The sequence below is a fragment of the Aotus nancymaae genome, unplaced genomic scaffold (assembly GCF_030222135.1).
Source record: "Aotus nancymaae isolate 86718 unplaced genomic scaffold, 86718_ANA_hifiasm-v0.15.2.pri h1tg000020l, whole genome shotgun sequence".
NCBI lineage: Eukaryota > Metazoa > Chordata > Mammalia > Primates > Aotidae > Aotus > Aotus nancymaae.
This window is the reverse complement of record NW_026988432.1, coordinates 15,647,074-15,668,409: the sequence shown is the minus strand read 5'-3', so window position 1 is coordinate 15,668,409 and position 21,336 is coordinate 15,647,074. Positions and strand designations below refer to the sequence as shown.

General features: G+C 36.0%; 1 protein-coding gene across 9 annotated transcripts in view; it reads right to left on the bottom strand.

Moving 5' to 3' along the window:
- The window catches only part of PIGN (phosphatidylinositol glycan anchor biosynthesis class N), a 145,721-nt gene that overhangs the window by 107,683 nt on the left and 16,702 nt on the right, over positions 1 to 21,336 (bottom strand). For 2 of the 9 annotated variants that reach the window (XM_064379069.1, XM_064379070.1), the window contains 6 exons: positions 20,138 to 20,275; positions 18,914 to 19,166; positions 9,638 to 9,759; positions 9,082 to 9,180; positions 6,807 to 6,913; positions 919 to 1,043 (listed from right to left, as the gene is read on the bottom strand). In XM_064379069.1, the coding sequence (XP_064235139.1) occupies positions 919 to 1,043; positions 6,807 to 6,913; positions 9,082 to 9,180; positions 9,638 to 9,759; positions 18,914 to 19,134 (674 nt within the window). In that variant the 5' untranslated portion in view covers positions 19,135 to 19,166; positions 20,138 to 20,275. Of the gene's footprint in view, positions 1 to 918; positions 1,044 to 6,806; positions 6,914 to 9,081; positions 9,181 to 9,637; positions 9,760 to 17,429; positions 17,575 to 18,913; positions 19,167 to 20,018; positions 20,095 to 20,137; positions 20,276 to 21,336 lie in introns of those variants that run through there. The other 7 variants (XM_064379071.1, XM_064379072.1, XM_064379077.1 and 4 more) reach the window with 5 other exon arrangements.

Below are 21,336 nucleotides of genomic sequence, written 5' to 3'. Positions count from 1 at the left end.
AAGATGATTTAAAAGGAGGGGACTGATTAACAAATATATTTTAATAAACCCTTTTTTAGGTCCTAAATGAGATAGATGACTTTCATGTCTCTCCTCTCACTACATAAACTATACTGTTCTGGCCACATTAAAGGTATCATTTCAAGTATAGAATATTTTCATTCCCTAAAGTGTTTGTGACATAAAACATAATAATTTAACGTCACATTTTGAACACATTATATTTAAGACTGCCATACAACTGAACAAGGTTCTTTCGACACGAATATTCCATCAATTACAACAGCGCATCACATTTAAGAAGGGGATTGTGAGGTATTCATTATTGGCAGCCAACCCAACAGGCTTTACAGCTACTGTTAGGCTAATCTAAACCAAATGCAAAATAAGAAACGAGAGTATAACATGGTACCTTCCTTTTACTTATAGTCTTCAAAAGTAAGAAAAATATTTGCTGTTTTATATATAAGGAGTGTTACTGAATTATGCTATACAAAAATCTATACAATTTATTTGCTAGATACAATACTAATTAAAGGGAATACACAAGGAATAGCTAATTACATCTTTTGGTGATATAAAAATTAATTCCACAAAATGCTGTTTATTTCAAGATTCACTGAAAATATTTCTAAAATATATAGCTATTTTAGATAAAAAAAATTTTCTCTGCTTCAGTAAATGAAGATTATGGAATATATACAGGATATATTTTACTTATATTAATGTGCCATCTGGATACAGCACATATGATTTTAACCACTATATCAGAAATCTCATATAATTGAGAACTTAATATACATTACAGTAGTTATTTAAAATATTAGCTCTGTCCAAAGAAAACATTATAATACCTTAAAAGTTCAATAAAATAGCTGTTTCCCTTAAAAAATACAATTAAAAACAGCATTAAATTACCTTGAGGATGGTCGATGAGCATGTCCATTTGTATCTATTCCTAATAAATGTAAGAAAAAAACTATCTTCTCTTCATTTATTTTAGAAAGCAAAGACTGGTTGTTTCTGGCATGATAAAAGAAGTCCTACATATAACAAATGAGTTAAAAATATTTATTTGTTTTATTTTAAAAATAAAACTGATGAAAACATTTGAATTTACACATAAGTACAAAATTAAATTACCTCACATCATTTAAATCTGTGCTTAAGACCTACCAACACAAAGTCTTTGCTATTAGTTCAGACATCTATGTTCAAATAATGAAATAGCTGTTTTCTGTGTTATCATAAGGCCAAAAAAAAGATGTTAGAAAGGGGATCATAATTTCATTGAGATCTCATAATGTTGTTCATCCCATATCTAACTTAATAAAATACAGTAGTTTGAAGACATTTTGGCAAGAGCCAAAAATAAAATAGTAGTGGTGTTATCAGTTTAAGAATGATTTATTATTTTTAAATATTTCAGAACTGAACCACTTCTCATTGTCCTGTGTACTAACAACCTAGTCTCTAATTTAGAACATTGCAAATAGCCTCCTAATTACTTCCTTTGCCCCAAATAGAATGTATTCTTCAAATCATATAACAGAAAAGCATACAATTAATAAAATAAAATACTATTTGGCAGGGTGAGGCTGGGAATAATTAAAATAAAATTTGAAGATTATTATGTTAATTTAATAATAATAAACTAGATTTATAAAGCCCTTCTAAGGCAAATGATTCACCCTGTATTCACATATGCATGAACATGAATGCAAAACTATCAAGACTACTTTTAAATTATTTTAAATAAGTTAACAGGCTATCCAAGATGCATCTTGTTGTTCCCATAAATGCCTTTAACTGTAGAAGATGTAAACTTTTAACAAAAGATGTTTAACTTTTCAACAAAAGTCTGAAGTATTTAAGTATTTTTTTTCAAATAATTCTTCATTACTATGTTAAAAAATACAAATGGTGCAATTAGAGAAACTAGCTATTCAAGAATAGAAATAAACAAATATAATATGTAATGTGCTCTCGTCCTTCTCAAAAATATAAAATTGTCCCCTAACTTTCATATACATTCTACTTAACCCCAAAAATGACAAGTTCTGTAAGAGAAAAGAATTACAATTTAGATACATAATTGAAAGCTGACAAAAACAAAAAACTGAGCAAATGACTTGAATGACATCTATAATTTGTTCCATGACTGGTACAATATATTCAGCTATGTAAAAAGTGCTGTTCATTCATATTTGAATGAACATTTTCTATCCTTTCTTGCAGCTAGATGTGCCTTTGTGGTTTTGGCCAATGAGATTTAAGTCAGACATTTCAGTATAAAGCTATGTGGATCTACGGCTCTTTGAAATAAATATAATTCAGTAGAAGAGAAGGTCCTTTTTTATTCTTCATATTGTTGACCTAAAACACTAACATAAGGGCTGGAACTCCGAGATTACCTTGGGTCATGCAATAACCTTGAAGAGAAAACTCATACCCTGAAGTTAGAGGAAAACTTTAGGAGACTGAATGTCAATGACATTGTGGAACCACTACAGCATCCTGGACTGCATCAATATTTGGCTGCCTACTGCTGGCATTATCTTTACTAAGCTAGAAGTAAACTTTGAAGTCATTTTTCCCCTATTACACAGGTATGATCTAATCTATATTAATATACTTATTTATGTACCAAACAATTCCCTGATAGTTTTGTTGTTGTTGTTGTTTGAGACAGAGTCTCTATTGCCCAGGCTGGAGTGCAACGGCACAATCTAAGCTCACTGCAACCTCCATTTCCTGGGTTCAAGCAATTCTCATGCCTCAGCTTCCCCAGTAGCTAGGATTACAGGCATGCACCACCATGCTCGGTTAATTTTTTTGTATTTTTAGTAGAGACAGGGTCTCACCATGTTGGCTAGGCTGGTCTCAAACTCCTGGCCTCAAGAGATCCACCCACTTTGGCCTCCCAAAGTGCTGGGATTACAGGCATGAGCCACCGCGCCTAGCTTCTGATAGGGGTTTGAAGTTTACAGTGTGAAAAAGTCAGTATCTCTACCACCAAGATGTATACTGAAGGGGATATGTCAATGTATGAACAATTATAGCACAGCACAATAAAGTATTAAGGGAATATAGAGGAGGGTTATCTAAGTCAAAATGGAAATAGGATAAAGCAAAGGGAAGTCACAGAAGACCTAACAGAGAAGATGATGCACAAACTGAGTTTTTAAAAGTGAATAGATTCAACCCAGGTGAAGCTTTGAGGCCATTATAGTTAGTGAAATAAGCCAGTTATAAAAAGACATAGATTGTATTCTTCCACTTAAGATATAAGGTGCCTAGAGTAGTCAAATATATAGAAGTAGAAAGTAGAAAGGTGGCTGCCAGGGGTTGGGGGAAGGGGAAAGGAAGAGTTATTGTTTAATGTGTACAGAGTTTCAGTTTTGCAAGGTGAAAAAATTCTATAGATTGGTTGCACAATAATGTGAATATACTTAACACTACTAAATTACAGATGCTCCTCACTTACAATGGGGTTATATCCCAACAAACCCATCCTAAATTGAAACTACTGTAAGTCAAAAATGCATGTAATATACCTGTTACAGGTAGACAGGCATAAGTGGGGCAAGAGAGGGCTCTTCCCCAACCCACTAGGAATGTTGAGTGATGATTCAGCAATTATCACACTGCCTCTCTAATTGTGGTAAACTGGCAGCTGGCATCAGGGAGAGGCCATTTCCTGATGGCCCACACCTGCTGCACTAAAGTGTTAACTGAATGCAAGCACCAGAAGATAGATGCAACTTCCCACGCATGTGTGTTAAGAGACAAAATGGCATGGTATGTCCGTCAGCGGTACTCCACCAGAAAAGGAAGGAAAGCCTCAGATGGGTATGCATACAACTTCTTAAACGCACTGTGCACACTCACCTCCCAAGGTTAAGAATGGCACTGCGTTTGCAGGTGCACCACCCTAAGGGAAGAATTATGGAAAGGGGTCAGCCTATAAAGTCCTAGGATCAAGGTTAAACACCGCACTTGACCTCGGTGCTCACTTGGAACTCTTCTAGGCATACTTTCCTTTCTTTCCTATTCTAAAACTTTTGCAAATAAACTTCCACTCCTGCCTTGGTCTCTTCTCCTGCCTTATGCCCCTCAGTCGAAGTCTTTCTTCTGTGGAGGTAAGAATTTAGGTTGCTGCTGACCCTTACAGATTTGTTGTCAGTAATTTGGATACCTTCCACCAGTAACATACCTCACCTACCAAAACATCGCAGCTTAGTCTGGCCTGCTGTCAACAAAGAGTCAGACCCAGTATTTGAAGAGATTTATTCTGAGCCAAATATGAGTGACCATGGCCCATGACACAGCCCTCAGGAGATCCTGAGAACGTGCTCTAGGTGGTCAGGGTACAGCTTGGTTTTATACATTTTGGGGAGACAAGAGACTTCAAACAAATACATTTAAGAAATACATTGGTTTGGTCCAGAAAGGCGGGACAACTCAAAGCAGGTATTGGGGGGGGAAATTTAAACATTTTCTGGTTGGGAATTGCTTGAGTTTCTCTAAAGACCTGGGATCAAAAGAAATGCATGTCTGGGTTAAGATAAGAGTCTGTGGAAACCAAAGTTCTTATTTGCAGAGGAAGTCTTCAGGTAGTAGGCTTCAGAGAGAATAAGCTATAAAATGTTTCTTATCAGACTTTAAGGTCTGAATTGATGTTAATACCAGAGAGATATAACAGGGCATGTCTGACCTCCACTTCCCCTCATGGCCTGAACTAGTCTCTCAGGTTATATTTTAAAAGCACCCTGGCTGAGAAAGTCCATTGAGATGGTTGGGGTAGGGGAGGGTTAGAATTTTATTTTTGTTTTACACTACCTTCAATGTGCTCAGAACAGTTACATTAGCCTACGGTTAGGCAAAATCATCTAACATAAAGCCTACTTTTTAATAAAGTGTTGATAATGTGAGATAAGTGAGATAATAGTTACTATCTCATGTAGTGCTTGAATACTATACTGAAAGTAAAAAACCAAATGGTTGTATGCATACTCAATGTATGGTTTATACTAAATATGTACTGCTTTTGCACTGGTGGAAAGTCGAAAAATCTTAAGTTAAATATTGTTAAGCTGGGGACTGTCTGCAAACACTTATAATGCTTAAGATAGTAAATTCTGTATTTTGCATATATTTTTTTACCACAGTTACAAAAAAAATTTATTAGAAAACTGCATGAATCTGGAAACTGTCTGGCTTGAATTAAACATGAGTCTCTAGCCAGGACAAGAAGTTCAAGTAAAACCCTCAACTGACTCTGTAGCCTCCTCTAAGACCTGACTCCCAGGCAGTCCTCCTGCCACACTAACCTCCCTTCTTTTACTTCCTCAAATCCATTATGCTGGCTCTTGACCAAGATTTACATAGTGCTGCTGGCCTGCGATACCTTTCCATACCAATTCATCCCTATCCATCTCTTTGTCTCCTATACCTCTTCAGAGATTATCTCAAAACTCTTAGCCTTCCCCTAACTGCCCAGTCTAGATTAGAATTTTCTGAAGATATATTCATGGTCTGTATTTTTCCTTCACATTGTTTACCACTGTTACCATATTTTACAAAGAAGTCATATGCAAATCCTTTTTTATGTTCACTACCGTGTCAAAACTAGTAGTATTGAAATGAAGAAAGGAAGAAAGACATGAAAATCAGGCCAGCCACCATCTATGTATGTACATTCACATGGAATTAATTCCATGATTTTGGAGAGATTTTAGCTACACATATGAAATTAGAAGCCAAAGGTTTTCATGCAGATATTAATATTAGTATATTATATTAAGAAGTGATGATTAGCAAAATAATTTGCTAATCATTTTCTTAAAGATATTTTATTTAAGTTGAAAGTTTTTCCTGTTGACAAAAGTATATATTAAAAGTAAAAAGAAAATTTCAAGTGGAGAAAAAAAAAAAAAAAAAGAAAAGATCCTTAAAAAAAAATAGGATTTAGTAATAAATTTTAGAGCACTTAATTTCTGGTAAGGAAATACAAAGAAAAAGGCAAATATATACTGCGAAGTACATTTACAAACAAACAGAAATGTCTACATCATGGAGAAGTCCACAAAGTCAGTTCAAAAGACACTACTAGAAAAAAGAAGTGTCAATCAAAGAAAGCGTCTTATAATGGATGAATTATGAGTTGTTATTTGGAGATGAGGAACAATGGACTGGTAAAAGAAAGCCAATGCCCACAGTTGAGATTTTCACACAATTTTTGAGAATATAAATTCTATTGTATTTCTGATGAAAGTATGATAATTGTCACTATAAAATGTTCAAGAAACTCTAGTACTTAAAGAAACCATAGATTTTTATTTTGATTAATTTGCTAATTTGTTTTTGCCTATAAAATCTACTTATCTAATTTTTCTTTAAAGTATCACTTTTAAAAAGTCATCCATTTTGCTATTAATGTATTACATTTGAACAACATTTTTCCAAAGGCTTTCACACATCTCACATAGTCCATTACTGCAAGAGACTGATTCCACGGTCAATGAAAGATCAAAATTTACCCACGATGAATCACAAACTAGAAATGAAAACAGGTTTCCTGAATCCTAATCTAGGGCTTATCTTACTAATAGAAACAAAGAATTTTACAACTTCTCTTGTTTATCTAGAATGTGTAATTTCTTAGAATTAAGTCAGAATTCAGAACGATGTGCTGCAATATAGAACTTTCAAAGCTCATGCAAGCAGAAAAAACTTGAGATACAGACTTGAATACTTCAGGTAAAAATATGTTTTTTGTATAATAACCACGCAATAGCACAAACCTTAACATTATCAAAAACCCACGTATCCAGTTTTGTTGCATCTTGAGCACCAAAATCCTGTCTCTTAGAATCATAACTATATGTATAAACGTGGTCTCCACTAGCACCTGAAAAGGAAATTCGGAAAAAATAATTTTTTACAAAATCTTTTAAACTATCATAAAATAGGAGTTACTCATTCACATATTTCTGTGAATAACTAGAATTTTCGCAAAGCATTATATGATGGGGAAGAGAAAAATGGGAGTAATAATGAACATTTATTTATGAGTTATGGGCCATGCTGCATACTTTAATATATTCTATGCCTTTTGTCCTCAAAAATAACATATATTAATTTTGCAGATCCATTATATGTGAATTAACATGCCAAAATCACAATTCTAATAAGCAATAGAACAAAAATAAGCACAATATTTGTCTCCCTTTAAGGATTAAACTATTCAAAACATGTGTGCCCCTTAGAATGTTACAATCTAAAGTAAATGAAGTGTGTGGTGTACAAACCTTCTTAACATAAGAAGAAAATCCAAATATTTCACTTCTCTTATTCAAACACTATGCATATTTTTCTCAACTTAGAATAAATATTGCTTATTGCCAAAGAGTTTGAAGGGGTCAACAGATATAATAATCTCATATAAGACTGTATTAGGAATCTAATCAGTTTAGTGAATTTCTGAGTTTGATAGGTTCTTGCAGGTAATAAGAAAGAGATATAATAAAGTAATACAATCTTTATAGCACCAGTTCAGCTCTAATGACCCCATTCCACTGCTCAGCTATTTTATTTCCCACATCCCAAATAAAAAGGTCTGACTGGTTTTGTTCGTTACTATAACATTCCTATTAGACTATTTCTAATTCAAGTATTAGTCCTGTCCCATCCATTGTAGCCAGAAATAGGAAGGTTAGTTTGATAAGCCACAGCAACTCAATTCACCCTTACCACTACCAGCCCCGCAAAAAACTAAACTGCTTTCCAAAGAAGGTGATACATAAATGTCAAACAGTTTGAGGTTTTTTTTGGTCCACCCAGTATAATAATGTACTATGACTTTCATACGTAAAATTCTCAATTTATATTTTGCTTTCTAAACACATAATAATCTTTAATAGTTCCCATTATTTTAATTACACTCATGACTAAGTATGTTACAAATCCTTTCAGATAAGTGAAATGATCAATCGTTCTTCTCCCACTTAAAAGCATTTAATGACATGAAATTCACCCAACTGATTTTAGAAAATAATATAAATGAATTTTCTAATTAAGAGATGTCCCAATATTTGCAGAATTATGCATATAAACAAATAACAAATCTAAATGCCATATTCAATATATTAAACATCAACTTAAATAAATTATGTTAAATGCCATATATATCAAATGCCAAAACATACGGCATATTCAATATATTAATATGGGAATTATAACCATACATTTTAACATTTAAATCTTTTTTTTGGAGACAGAATGTTGCTCTGTTGCCCAGGCTGGAATGCAGTGGCATGATCATGACTGACTGCAGCTTCAACATCCCAGGCTCAAGCGCTCCTCCCACCTCAGCCACCTGAGTATTTGGGACTACAGGCACATGACACCATGCTCAGCTAATTTTTTGTTTGCTGTAGAGATTGTGGGTCTCGCCATGTTGCCCAGACTGGTCTCGAATTCCTGAGCTCAAGTGATCCACATGCCTCAGCCTCCCAAAGTGCTGAGATTACAGGTATGAACCACTGTGCCCAGCCAATGTTTAAATCTTTATATGAATATCTACTAACTTTCAAAATGATTTACCAAAGTATAATGAACCACACATCAACATCATCATTATAATAAAGTTATGTGATAAGCGCTATGCTAAATATTTGACATGAATTATATAAATTAATTTTAAAAAGAAACCTATGAGACAGAAACTAATATTATCACATTTTACGAAAAGGAACTCGAAGCTCAGAGAGGTTATCAAAATTGCTCAAGATTATAAAGCTGTTAAGTGATAGAGTCATATACCATTTAACTGAATCCAAAATACTATCTAACTGTATGATGTGCCAATATTCCAAGTATAACTAAGAAGGAAAAAAACATTGCCAGTTAAACTGACACATCTATTCATTGTAATTAAACATTCCTATTTCAGAAATGTTAAAAATGTGAAAATATGTGTAAAAATCAATAAATAGAGTAGATAAATAATATATAGAAAACTACCATATTGACTTATTCCCTATTTACTACCAGAGGAATATAATCAATGACTCTTACCTTTGGCAAACATAGGCAGAATATCTGGGCTTCCCCAGCTCCATGTGTATTTACTTTCATTAAAAAGAGAATCAAATTCTACAGGATTTTCCTTCCATCCTTCAGAAAAAAAGAAAGCAGTAACAGTAATATATACTTGTTACAATAAGCCCCTAAAGAAGTATTATTCAAATAATAATTACATTAGTCAGAGAACAAATGCAAAACCAATAATAGATTTTGTATTATGCATATTATACCACTATTTAAAAAAAACTAACAATAGATAATTTTCTTCGTACGGAAACACAAAACCATTTTTGAACTTTCGAGAGTAATATCTAGGAAAATTATGCTTCCATCCAACCCAAACTCTTTAAATAACACAGGATAATGAAATACTAAAATTTCATTCTGGACTCAATACCAGTGGGTGTTCATGTCAGTAAGGCACGCTAAAACATTTGTCCAAAGTATCTCAAAACATACCTTCACTTAGGGACATAATTCATTAGTAAAGCAGTAATATATATTTAACAAATTTTTCATTTAATAAGATTGTCCAAATTGACAATACCTTTGGCAACTGCACTGACATCTTCATAAAACCCGGCTATCAGGGCTACGTGACCTGGCCGAGATTCTGTTGGCACACGTGTATGAGATATGCCCCAGCTGCCTTCATGCATTATTATATTCCTAAAAGATATTAAAGACAAACAGTTAACGTAGACTGTGATTAGATACTCTCACATAAAGCTTTAGAAAAATAAGATAATTACAGAAGGAATCAAGAGCAAAAAGTTCAGTCGAAACTTAAGAAGGAAAGGAATCTTTCAAATCCCAGCTGAACTCATTCTGAGCATCTACCAGCTGAATGCAGCAGCATGAATTTGCTGATGTAAGACTAACAAAGAACGACTCAACCACTGCACAGGACCAGCAGATGAAATGCATGACTGTTGTTTTAAACCACTAAATAGGGCTGGGCGCGGTGGCTCACGCCTGTAATCCCAGCACTTTGGGAGGCCGAGGCGGGTGGATCACGAGGTCAAGAGATCGAGACCATCCTGGTCAACATGGTGAAACCCCGTCTCTACTAAAAATACAAAAAATTAGCTGGGCATGGTGGCGCGTGCCTGTAATCTCAGCTACTCAGGAGGCTGAGGCAGGAGAATTGCCTGAACCCAGGAGACGGAGGTTGCGGTGAGCCGAGATCGTGCCATTGCACTCCAGCCTGGGTAACAAGAGCGAAACTCCGTCTCAAAAAAAAAAAAAAAAAAAAAAAACACAAAATATTGACGTGGTTTGTTATATACAGATAAAACATATAATATTATTATATCAATGTTAAATTGCATTAGGTGTGATGATAGTATTGTGGCTATTTAGGAGAAACGCCTTGTTCTTAAGAGATATAGGCTGAAGTGTTTGAGATAAAGTTTCTTGCTTTCAAACGGTTAAGGAAAAAATAATTAAAACTAGGTGCATAGGGGCAGAGCAAGATGGCCGAATAGGAACAGCTCTGGAGGGTAGTTCCCAGCAAGAGCTGCACAGAAGGTGAGTTATCTCTGCATTTCCAAACGAGGTACCAGGCACGTCTCAATGGGACTGGTGGCACAGTAGTGTAGCCCAGGAAGGATGAGCCAAGGCAGGGTGGGGCACTGCCTCACCCTAGAAGTGCAATCCCCAGAGGACCCCCCCTTACTACCTAACAGAGGCCATCGGGGGCTTTTCCATACACCCCAGCACTCCAGTTCAGATACTGCACCTCCCCTGCAGTTTTTACAGCCCACAGACCAGGATATTCCCAGTCCAAAAAGCACCATGAGTTTCCAGCACAGAAACAGCCAGTGCCGCAGGTTTCCACACAAAACCTCACACAAATCTGGCTGGCTGTTTCAGCTAGCGCCTGGAACACCTGGGAGACAGAACCACCCATTCGACCGAAAAAGAGGGGGCCAAAAGCAGGGAGCCAGGTGATCAGGCTTGGCGGGTCCCACCCCACAAAGACCAGCAATCTGATAGGCCCTGATTTGAGAGTTTCGCAGCCAAACGCAGCTGGACCCAGTATGGTCAAGCTCTGTGGGGGCGGAAGGGCATCTGCCATTACCAAGACAGTCCACCACTACCAAGGCAGTTCTAACTTTACCTCCGTAAACAAAACTGCAAGGAAGTTTACACAGTAACTGGGCAGGGACTGCAGCAGCTCAGCAACACCTCTACTGGCAGATTGTGACTAGACTACCTCCTTGCTGGGAAGGGCATCTCTGAAAACGGGCAGCAGCACATCAGGAACTTCTAAATAAAGCCCACCTTCCCAGGACAGAGTAGCTGGGAAAAGAGGTGGTTATGAGTTCTGCTGCAGCAGACTTACCTGCCCAGCAGCTCTGAATGGAATAACAGAGCTCCCAGCACAGCACCTGAGCTCTAATAAAGGACAGATTGTCTCCTCACGTGGCTCCCTGACCCCCATATATCCAAAGAGGCACCTCATAAAGGAGAGTTCTGGCTGACACCTGGCAGGTATCCTTCCTTCTGGGACAAAGATAACAGAAGAAGAAACTGGCAGCAGCCCTTGCTGTTCTGCAGCCCCCACAGGTGATTCCCAGGCAAGCAGGGTCTGGAGTGGACCTCCAGCAGTCCTGCAGCAAAGGGGCCTGTTAGAAGGAAAACTAAGAAACAGAAAGAACTTCATCATCAACAAACTGGACATCCACTCAGAGATCCCATCCGAAAGTCACCAATTACAAAGACCACAGGTAGATAAATCCACAAAGATGGGAAGAAACCAGCACAAAAGGGATGAAAACACCAAAAACCAGAACACCTCTCCTCCAAGGGATCACAACTCCTCAACAGCAAGGGAACAAAGCTGGATGGAGAATGAATCTGATGAACTGACAGAAACAGGCTTCAGAAGGTGGGTAATGACAAACTTCTCTGAGATAAAATAACATGTTCTAACCCAATGCAAAGAAACAATGAACGTTGAAAAAAGGTTAGATGAAATGCTAACTAGAATAACCAGCTTAGAGAAGAACATAAATGACTTGATGGAGCTGAAAAACACAACATGAGAACTTCATGAAGCATATGCAAGCTTCAATAGCCAAATTGACAAAGCAGAAGAAAGGATATCAGAGATTGAAGATCAACTCAATGAAATCAAAGGAGAAGGCAAGATTAGAGAAAAAAGAGTGAAAATAAATGAACAAAGCCTCTAAGAAATATGGGATTATGTGAAAAGACCTAATCTACGTTTGATAGGTGTACCAGAATGTGATGGGGAGGATGAATTCAAGCTGGAAAACACTCTCTGGGATATTATCCAGGAATACTTCCCCAACCTAGGAAGGCAGGCCAACATTCAAGTCTACAAAATACAGTGAACACTATAAAGATATTTCTCAAGAAGAGCAACCCAAAGGCACATAATCATCAGATTCACCAGGGTTGAAATGAAGGAAAAAACGCTAAGGGCAGCCAGAGAGAAAGGTCGGGTTACCCACAAAGGGAAACCCATCAGACTCACAGCAGATCTCTCAGCAGAAATCCTACATGCCAGAAGAAAGTGGGGGCCAATATTCAACATCCTCAAAGAAAATAACTTTCAACCTAGAATTTCATATCCAACCAAACTATGTTTCATAAGCAAAGGAGAAATAAAATCCTTAATGGACAAGCAAATGCTGAGAGATTTAGTCACCACCAGGCCTGCCTTATAAGAGCTCCTGAAAGAACCACTAAACATGGAAAGGAACAACCAGTACCAGACACTCCAAAAACATACCAAATGGTAAAGAGCATCGAAACAATGAAGAAACTGCATCAACTAATGGGCAAAACAACCAGCTAGCATCAAAATGGCAAGATCAAATTCACATATAACAATATTAACCTTAAATCTAAATGGGCTAAATGCCCCAATCAAAAGACACAGACTGGCAAATTGGATAAAAAGTCAAGACCCATCAGTGTGCTGTATTCAGAAAACCAACCTCACATGCAAGTATACACAGAGGCCCAAAATAAAGGGATGGAGGAAGATTTACCAAGCAAATGGAGAGCAAAAAAAAGCAGGAATTGCAAGCCTAGTCTCTGATAAAGTGGACTTTAAACCAACAAAGATCAAAAGAGACAAAGAAGGGTATTACATAATGGTAAAAGGATCAATGCAACAAGAAGAGCTAACAGTCCTAAATATATACGCACCCAATACAGGAGCACCCAAATACATAAAGCAAGTTCTTAACGACCTACAAAGAGACTTAGACTCCCACACAATAATAGTGGGAGACTTTAACACTCCACTGTCAATATTACACAAATCAACAAGACAAAATTAACAAGGATATCCAGGACTTGAAATCAGATCTGGACCAAGCGGACCTAATAGACATCTACAGAACTCTCCACCCCAAATCCACAGAATACACATTCTTCTCAGCACCACATCGCACCTACTCTAAAACTGACCACATAACTGAAAGTAAATCAATCCGCAAATGCAAAAGAACGGAAATCATAACAGTCTCTCAGACCATAGTGCAATCCAATTTGAACTCAGGGTTAAGAAACTAACTCAGAACCATGCAACTTCATAGAAACTGAACAACTGGCTCCTGAATGTCAACTGGACAAACAACGAAATGAAGGCAGAAATAAAGATGTTCTTCGAAACCAACAAGAACAAAGACACAATGTACCAGAATCTCTGGGATACATTTAAAGCACTGTCTAGAGGGAAATTTATAGCAATAAATGCCCACATGAGAAGTGAGGAAAGATCTAAAATCGACACCCTATCGTCAAAATTGAAAGAGCTAGAGGAGCAAGATCAAAAAAACTCAAAAGCTAGGAGAAGACAAGAAATAACTAAGATCAGAGCAGAACTGAAGGAGACAGAGACACAAAAAACCCTTCAAAAAAAATCAATACATCCAGGAGGTGTTTTTTTTAAAAGATCAACAAAATAGATAATAAAAAAGAAAAGAGAGAAAAATCAAATAGATGTAATAAAAAATGATAAAGGGGAATATCACCACTGATTCCACAGAAATACAATCTACCATCAGAGATTACTATGCACATAACCCAGGAAGAAATGGATAAATTCCTGGACACTTGCACCCTCTCAAGAGTAAACCAGGAAGAAACTGAAACCCTGAATAGACCAATAAGGGCTGAAGTTAAGGCAGCAATTAATAGCCTACCAACCAAAAAAAGTCCAGGACCAGATGGGTTCACAGTTGAATTCTACCAGACATACAAAGAGGAGCTGATACCACTCCTTCTGAAACTATCCCAAACAATACAAAAAGAGAGAATCCTTCTCAAATCATTTTATGAGACCAACATCATCCTGATACCAAAACCAGACAGAGACTCAACAAAAAACAAAAACTTCAGGCCAATATCCATGATGAACACAGATGCAAAAATCTTCAATAAAATAATGGCAAACCTATTGGAACAGCACATCAAAAAGCTTATCCGTCACCATCAAGTAGGCTGCATCCCGGGGATGCAAGGCTGGTTCAACATACACAAGTCTATAAATATAATCCAACACATAAACAGAACCAAAGACAAAAACCACATGATTATCTCAATAGATGCAGAGAAGGCCTTTGACAAAATTCAGTAGCTCTTTATGCTAAAAACTCTCAATAAACTAGGTATCAACGGAACATATCTCAAAATAATAAAAGCTATTTAAAACAAACCACAGCCAATGTCATATTGAATGGGCAAAATTTGGAAGCATTCCCTTTGAAATCTGGCACTAGGCAGGGATGCGCTCTCTCAGCATTCCTATTCAATTTAGTATTGGAAGTTCTAGCCAGAGCATCAGGCTAGAAAAAGAAATAAAGCGTATTCAATTAGGAAAGGAGGAAGTCAAATTATCTCTATTTGCAAATGACATGATTGTATATTTAGAAGACCCCATCATCTCAGACCAAAATCTACTGAAACTGATAAGCAACTTCAGTAGTCTCAGGATCCAAAATCAATGTGCAGAAATCACAAGCATTCCCACACACCAACAACCGACTAACAGAGAGTCAAATCAAGAGCAAACTCCCATTCATAACTGCTACAAAGAGAATAAAATACCTAGGAATACAACTAAGAAAGGATGTAAAGGATCTCTTCAAGGAGAACTACAAACCGCTGCTCAAGGAAATAAGAGAGGACGCAAACAGATGGAAAAACATTCCATGATCATGGTTAGGAAGAATCAATATCAGGAAAATGGCCATACTGCACAAAGTAATTTATAGATTCAATGCTATCCCCATCAAGCTACCAATGACCTTCTTCACAGAACAGGAAAAAACCACCTTAAACTTCATATGGAACCAAATAGAGCCCGCATAGCCCAGACAATCCTAAGCAAAAAGAACAAAGCTGGAGGCATCACGCTACCTGACTTCAAACTATACTACAAGGCTACAGTAATCAAAACAGCATGGTACTGGTACCAAAACAGAGATATAGACCAATAAAACAGAACAGAGGCCTCAGAAGCAAGCCCACACATCTACAACTATCTGATTTTTGACAAACCTGACAAAAACAAGCAATGGGGAAAGGATTCCTGTTTAATGGTATTGGGAAAACTGGCTACCCATGTGCAGAAAGCAGAAACTGGACCTCTTCCTGACACCTTACATTAAAATTAACTACAGATGGATTAAAGACTTAAACATAAAACCTAACACCATAAAAATCCTAGAAGAAAACCTAGGCAAAACCATTCAGGACATAGGCATAGGCAAGGACTTCATGACTAAAACACCAAAAGTACTGGCAACAAAACCCAAAATAGACAAATGGGATCTAATTAAACTCCAGAGCTTCTGTACAGCAAAAGAAACGATCATTAGAATGAACCAGCAACCAACAGAATGGGAAAAAATTTTTGCAATCTACCCATCTGACAAAGGGCTAATATCCAGAATCTACAAAGAACTAATGCAGATTTATAAGAAAAAAACAAACCCATTCAAAAGTGGGCAAAGTATATGGACAGACACTTTGCAAAAGAAGACATATATAAGGCCAATAAACATATGAAAAAATGCTCATCATCACTGGTCATTAGAGAAATGCAAATCAAAACCACAATGAGATACTATCTCATGCCAGTTAGAATGGCAATCATCAAAAAATCTGGAGACAACAGATGCTGGAGAGGATATGGAGAAATAGGAACACTTTTACACTGTTGGTGGGAGTGTAAATTAGTTCAACCATTGTGGAAGACAGTGTGGTGATTCTTCAAGGCCTAGAAATAGAAATTCCATTTGACCCAGCAATCCCATTACTGGGTATTTACCCAAAGAATTCTAAATCATTCTATTATAAAGACACATGCACACGTATGTTCACTGCAGCACTGTTTACAATAGCAAAGACCTGGAACCAACCCAAATGCCCACTGATCATAGATCAGACAAGGAAAATGTGGCACATATACACCATGGAATATATGCAGCCATAAAAAACAATGAGTTCGTGTCCTTAGTAGGGACATGGATGCATCTGGAAACCATCATTCTCAGCAAACTGACACAGGATCAGAAAATCAAACACCGCATGTTCTCACTCATAGGTGGGTGTTGGACAATGAGAATACATGGACACAGGGAGAGGAGCATCACACACTGGGGTCTGTTGAGGGGGCTACGGGAGGGGCAGTGGGGGGTGGGGAGGTTGGGGAGGGACAACATGGGGAGAAATGCCAGATGTAGGTGATGGGGGGTGGGGATGGAGGCAGCAAACCACCTTGCCATGTAAGTACCTATGCAATAACCCTGCATGATCTGCACATGTACCACAGAACCTAAAGTACAATACAATAAAACAATTAAAAAAAAAAAAAAACTAGGTGCACATGGGCACCCTTGTGGTGGGGGTAATGGAGGGGGCAGGAGAGAGTGAATGTAATTATGAAAAAAGGTTAAGATTGTCAAACTAGGTTAAGGGTATACAGATGTTTATCATATAGCCCTTTCAATTTTTGTGTAGTTGAAACATTCTTAAAATAGAAAACTAAGGGGAGGGAAAGTGGCTACACCACTAATTAGGAGTTCCATTATATCCCCAAATTTGAGATTAAAACAAGCAAAAGTTTCTTTTGCTAAAAGGTGTCGACATTATTTAAGTTGTATCACAGTGATCTGCATAACTTGGGGAAGAAAGCAAAACTACAAGTGATGCATTACAGGTGAAAGGCCAGCAGAGCAGTAAGTCATGAAATAGCAAACTCATCAATAATATTTTTCAAGATAAATATCTGCCTCTCAATACATTCTGAAGAAAAATATGTACTGGTGTCAGTTCTTTTATTATTGACTTACCTAATAATAAAAGCGGTTTTGGTGAAACACATACATAATAAGTAAACCGTTTCAAAAACACTGGAGCAAATATAACAGAGAAATATTCTTAAACTTCTTGAGTTACATAACCAAAACTGGACTTAAACAGAAAGGGGAGGTATAAAGAAATGTGAACATTCTATTTAAAAGCATTAGTTGAAATCATTTTTAAAAAACAAAACTTTTCAAAAACTAGTTTAGAAGCCAGGGGATTCCTGAAATTGTAAATATACAATGGCACACAACACAAAACATCAACTGTTTGAGCCCACAGAGTTTCCTTTATTAAGACCCAAAGGAGAAACAAGTGCCACCAGAAAAACTTGACTTCATTTTACCCATATATTTTTATCCTCTTAATTTTGAAATGAAGTATATTTCTCTCTTTTCTTTGGCAACTAAGAAATTCACCCAAATATTTTAATTATTAATAGAAATTTGTTACACATTTTTGTGTACTGTACCCAACCTTGGTTTGATCTTATTTTCCCTCAATGTGCCCCTATTAACTTGAGTCACTCATTTATTTATTTTTATTCCTCAATATGTTATGCATTTCTTTGAGCCATCATAAATTTATTTCTGAAAATTCAACACAACATTCAAGTTCATCCACTCTTCTAGCTGTCAACAAATATTTGTTAGTCGCCCATTATATTATAGGAACTGGAGATAAAGTAGTGGATAAGTCCCAGCTTTCGTGGAACTTTCACTATGTTAAGTACTATAAAGAAAAATAAAACAGAGTAAAGTGATAGGAGGTAATGATGACAGATGGGGATGGGGGAAGACAGAATATTTTAGAGAAATTTCCTCTAGAATTTGATTTTAATCTCTCCACAACACCATTAGAAAGCTTCTCAGGAGTTGCCTCTAATCAGAAAAAGAGCAATTGTTTGTAGGCACCTTGTAAGTCCAAGAAATTAAATATTTCTTTTTATCATATAGTCCTTTTAACTTTTGTGTAGTTGAAATGCCACTTAATAGAAGCCAAAGTTACATTAAACAGTGATATAAACTTGGAAGGGCTTTATCCTATTTTATAGAAGATTGTGTCTTAATTTGAAATCCATATTTTCTAGATAAACATCACTGAAATTAGTAATTCATTGATATTTATGCTTGTCTTTATAAAATAAGGAGTTTTTTTTTTTTTAAGAAAAAAATAATATAGTGAGTCCTGAGCCAGATTAGGGAAATTAGGAGAAGTTAGCTAAAGCAGCTAAGTCCATCCATTTCAATTCACTGGTTATCAGCTTCAACAACAGTAGAAATAATACCTAGGCGGAAATAAACTGGCATCTAGTGCTAACCTTTAAGACAAAGGCAAATATACAAGTGCCCTATTCTCTTTCTCATCATCACCCCACACCCAGTGAGCAATAAGCAGTAAGATATTTTGCAGTTTACTTAACTCAGAATAACATTTTAAGAGATGTCTCTGTATCTGTTTACATGCTTACCTAATAAACGGTGCTCTAGAGTTTCCATTTTCATCTAATTCGTAAAGTGCGTCTGCTCGAAGGCCATCAGCAACAAACAACACTAATCTTCTCGCTGGAGGAGGCAATGGTGTAAACTGAGGAGTCATTCCATGAACCAGAGGAGATGTAAAATAAATGTCAAAGATGGAGGCAAAGAACACAAAATGTACAAGCAATCCCAAAGCAAAGAACAGCAGCATGTCCAGTGTAACTAATTAGTCTTCAAGAACAGCTGAAAGAGGGAACAACATTAAATTGAGGTAAATCTTAATGCGATCATATGTATTTTCACATATATTTTTAATTTTTATATAACTCACAACTTTACTTTCATTTGTAGTGATAACAATAAGCATTATTTAATAATGTGACATAATACTGAAATCAAATATATAATAAAGTACATCCAAGGAAAAAGAAAAAGTTCAAATATAATAAGTAATTGGGACAAATAAACTATAATGAATTTAAGTGCATAATAAGCTCATAAAAATTAACACAGGACCAAAGAACAAATAAAAAATCAAATCAGACCTAAAAAGAGTTAGTGTTCAACCAAGTCAAATCCTACAAAGACAGAAAACACAACTCGTGAAACTCTTGGTTTTGTATATGACAATCATTGCTAATAAGGGATTTTTAATTATTTAAATAATTTACAATTATTTAGATGTGTGTGAATTGATTTAATTTATTAAAATGTTTGTGATTTTTCTTCTTTCTTCCTACTTTGGTAATCGGCTCAGGGGTATTCTGGCTCTCTTGACTATTATTACATATTGAGCAGGAAATGCATTCTATCACATTTGGCAGAATCATATGAAGTTAAATTTCATCTGTGCTTCAGAAAATTTGTACTTATTAAAAAACATTTTATTTTAGTTTCCCGAATTAATCAAAGAGGTTACATTTTATCCATTCAATAAAAATGTTTTGTGCACACATCCCATGCATAATTGAGTGCTAGGGTATTATAGAGAATATTGAGTTCTCCGTAAATTCATCACAGGGCTGATGAACTTACAAATACATAAGGAAGAAAAAGCAATATAAAACATTTAAATAATACTGTAAAGGAATATACCATTAAACTGCCAAGATCAAACTGAACATGGGTTGCTTTCCAAGCCAGTCTGTAATTTGCTATTGTTGGTGAATCTCTGCAGATCAAGGAAAAAAAAAAAGTATTGGAACTTGTCTTACTTGTGATGTAATAGCATTAGTTACATATAGTGATCCTAGGCTGAAAAACACCAAAGATGAGGTAATTTTAACTACAGACACATCTTTTTCTTCTTGGCATGAAGAATCACATCATGGAAAGAAAGGATGGCAAAATACCTTGCAAAAACAAATGAAACATTGGAAAAATACTCATTAAAGTCAAGCAGATTATAAAAAAGAAAACACAATAGAGCAAAAGGTCAAATTACAAGCCAATGATTTTCTGAGAACCAAGGGTCAACTAAATAGCAAAGATATTCTACAAAGTACAAAAATTCTTTAGTGAGTAGATGCTGTTTTGCATCTCATAGCTAACTGACAAAAAGAATCTTTACTTGTCATATAGCATATTCCCTCCCCTCTTTCGTGCTACTACAAATCAACCTTCCATTTTTTGATGCAGTTTAGAATAATAATCACTGTCCTTAATTTTTTTAAAAAGTAAATTTCATGTATTTTCACTAAACAACCTAATGAACATTAAATGCTAAATTATCAATGTGAATGTAAAATAATTTTGAATATATTTGTGTTCTTTCCTTAAATATAATTCTTAATGTATAATCAAAGTTACAAAAACTGTGAAAAAATTCTTCAAATTACCAAACCAATTTACAATTCCATTAGAAATGTGTAAATAACTGTAAAGTGCCCAAATCTGAAAGTTTTGAACTTTAACAGTAATCTTTTTAGTGCATCAGTAATATTACAGTACTTTAAATTTATGTCCACTTTTATTTGCTTGCCTGCTAGCCAGTAGGGGTGTGTACTGATTTCCCAGTTACAGTTCTTCATGACTTGCTCTTTTGATTACTACAGTAGAGTTCTTTTACACATTGGACCTTTTCTACTCTACAGGCAACACAGAGGTCCCAGTGAAAAAAGGACTACAGTACACCTCATAAAAAACCTGACCCAGTTGTATTTTCCTGTTGAAGATAACCTTTATTATGTTATTTCCAAAGCCAATATTTGCATGGTGTTCTGGTCCCTGAAGAAACCTAGATTAGTTACCTTTGTAGCACATGGGATTTTTTGTTTCCGATTTTGCTTCAAGAGCATTTTGTTGGGCCAACTACTTAAAATTCCCTCAGCATATGAAGAAGCAGAAATGCAAAAATACCTATATTCTAAATTTACCCTCCAGGTTCATCGTCATCTGTTCAAAAAGATTTACC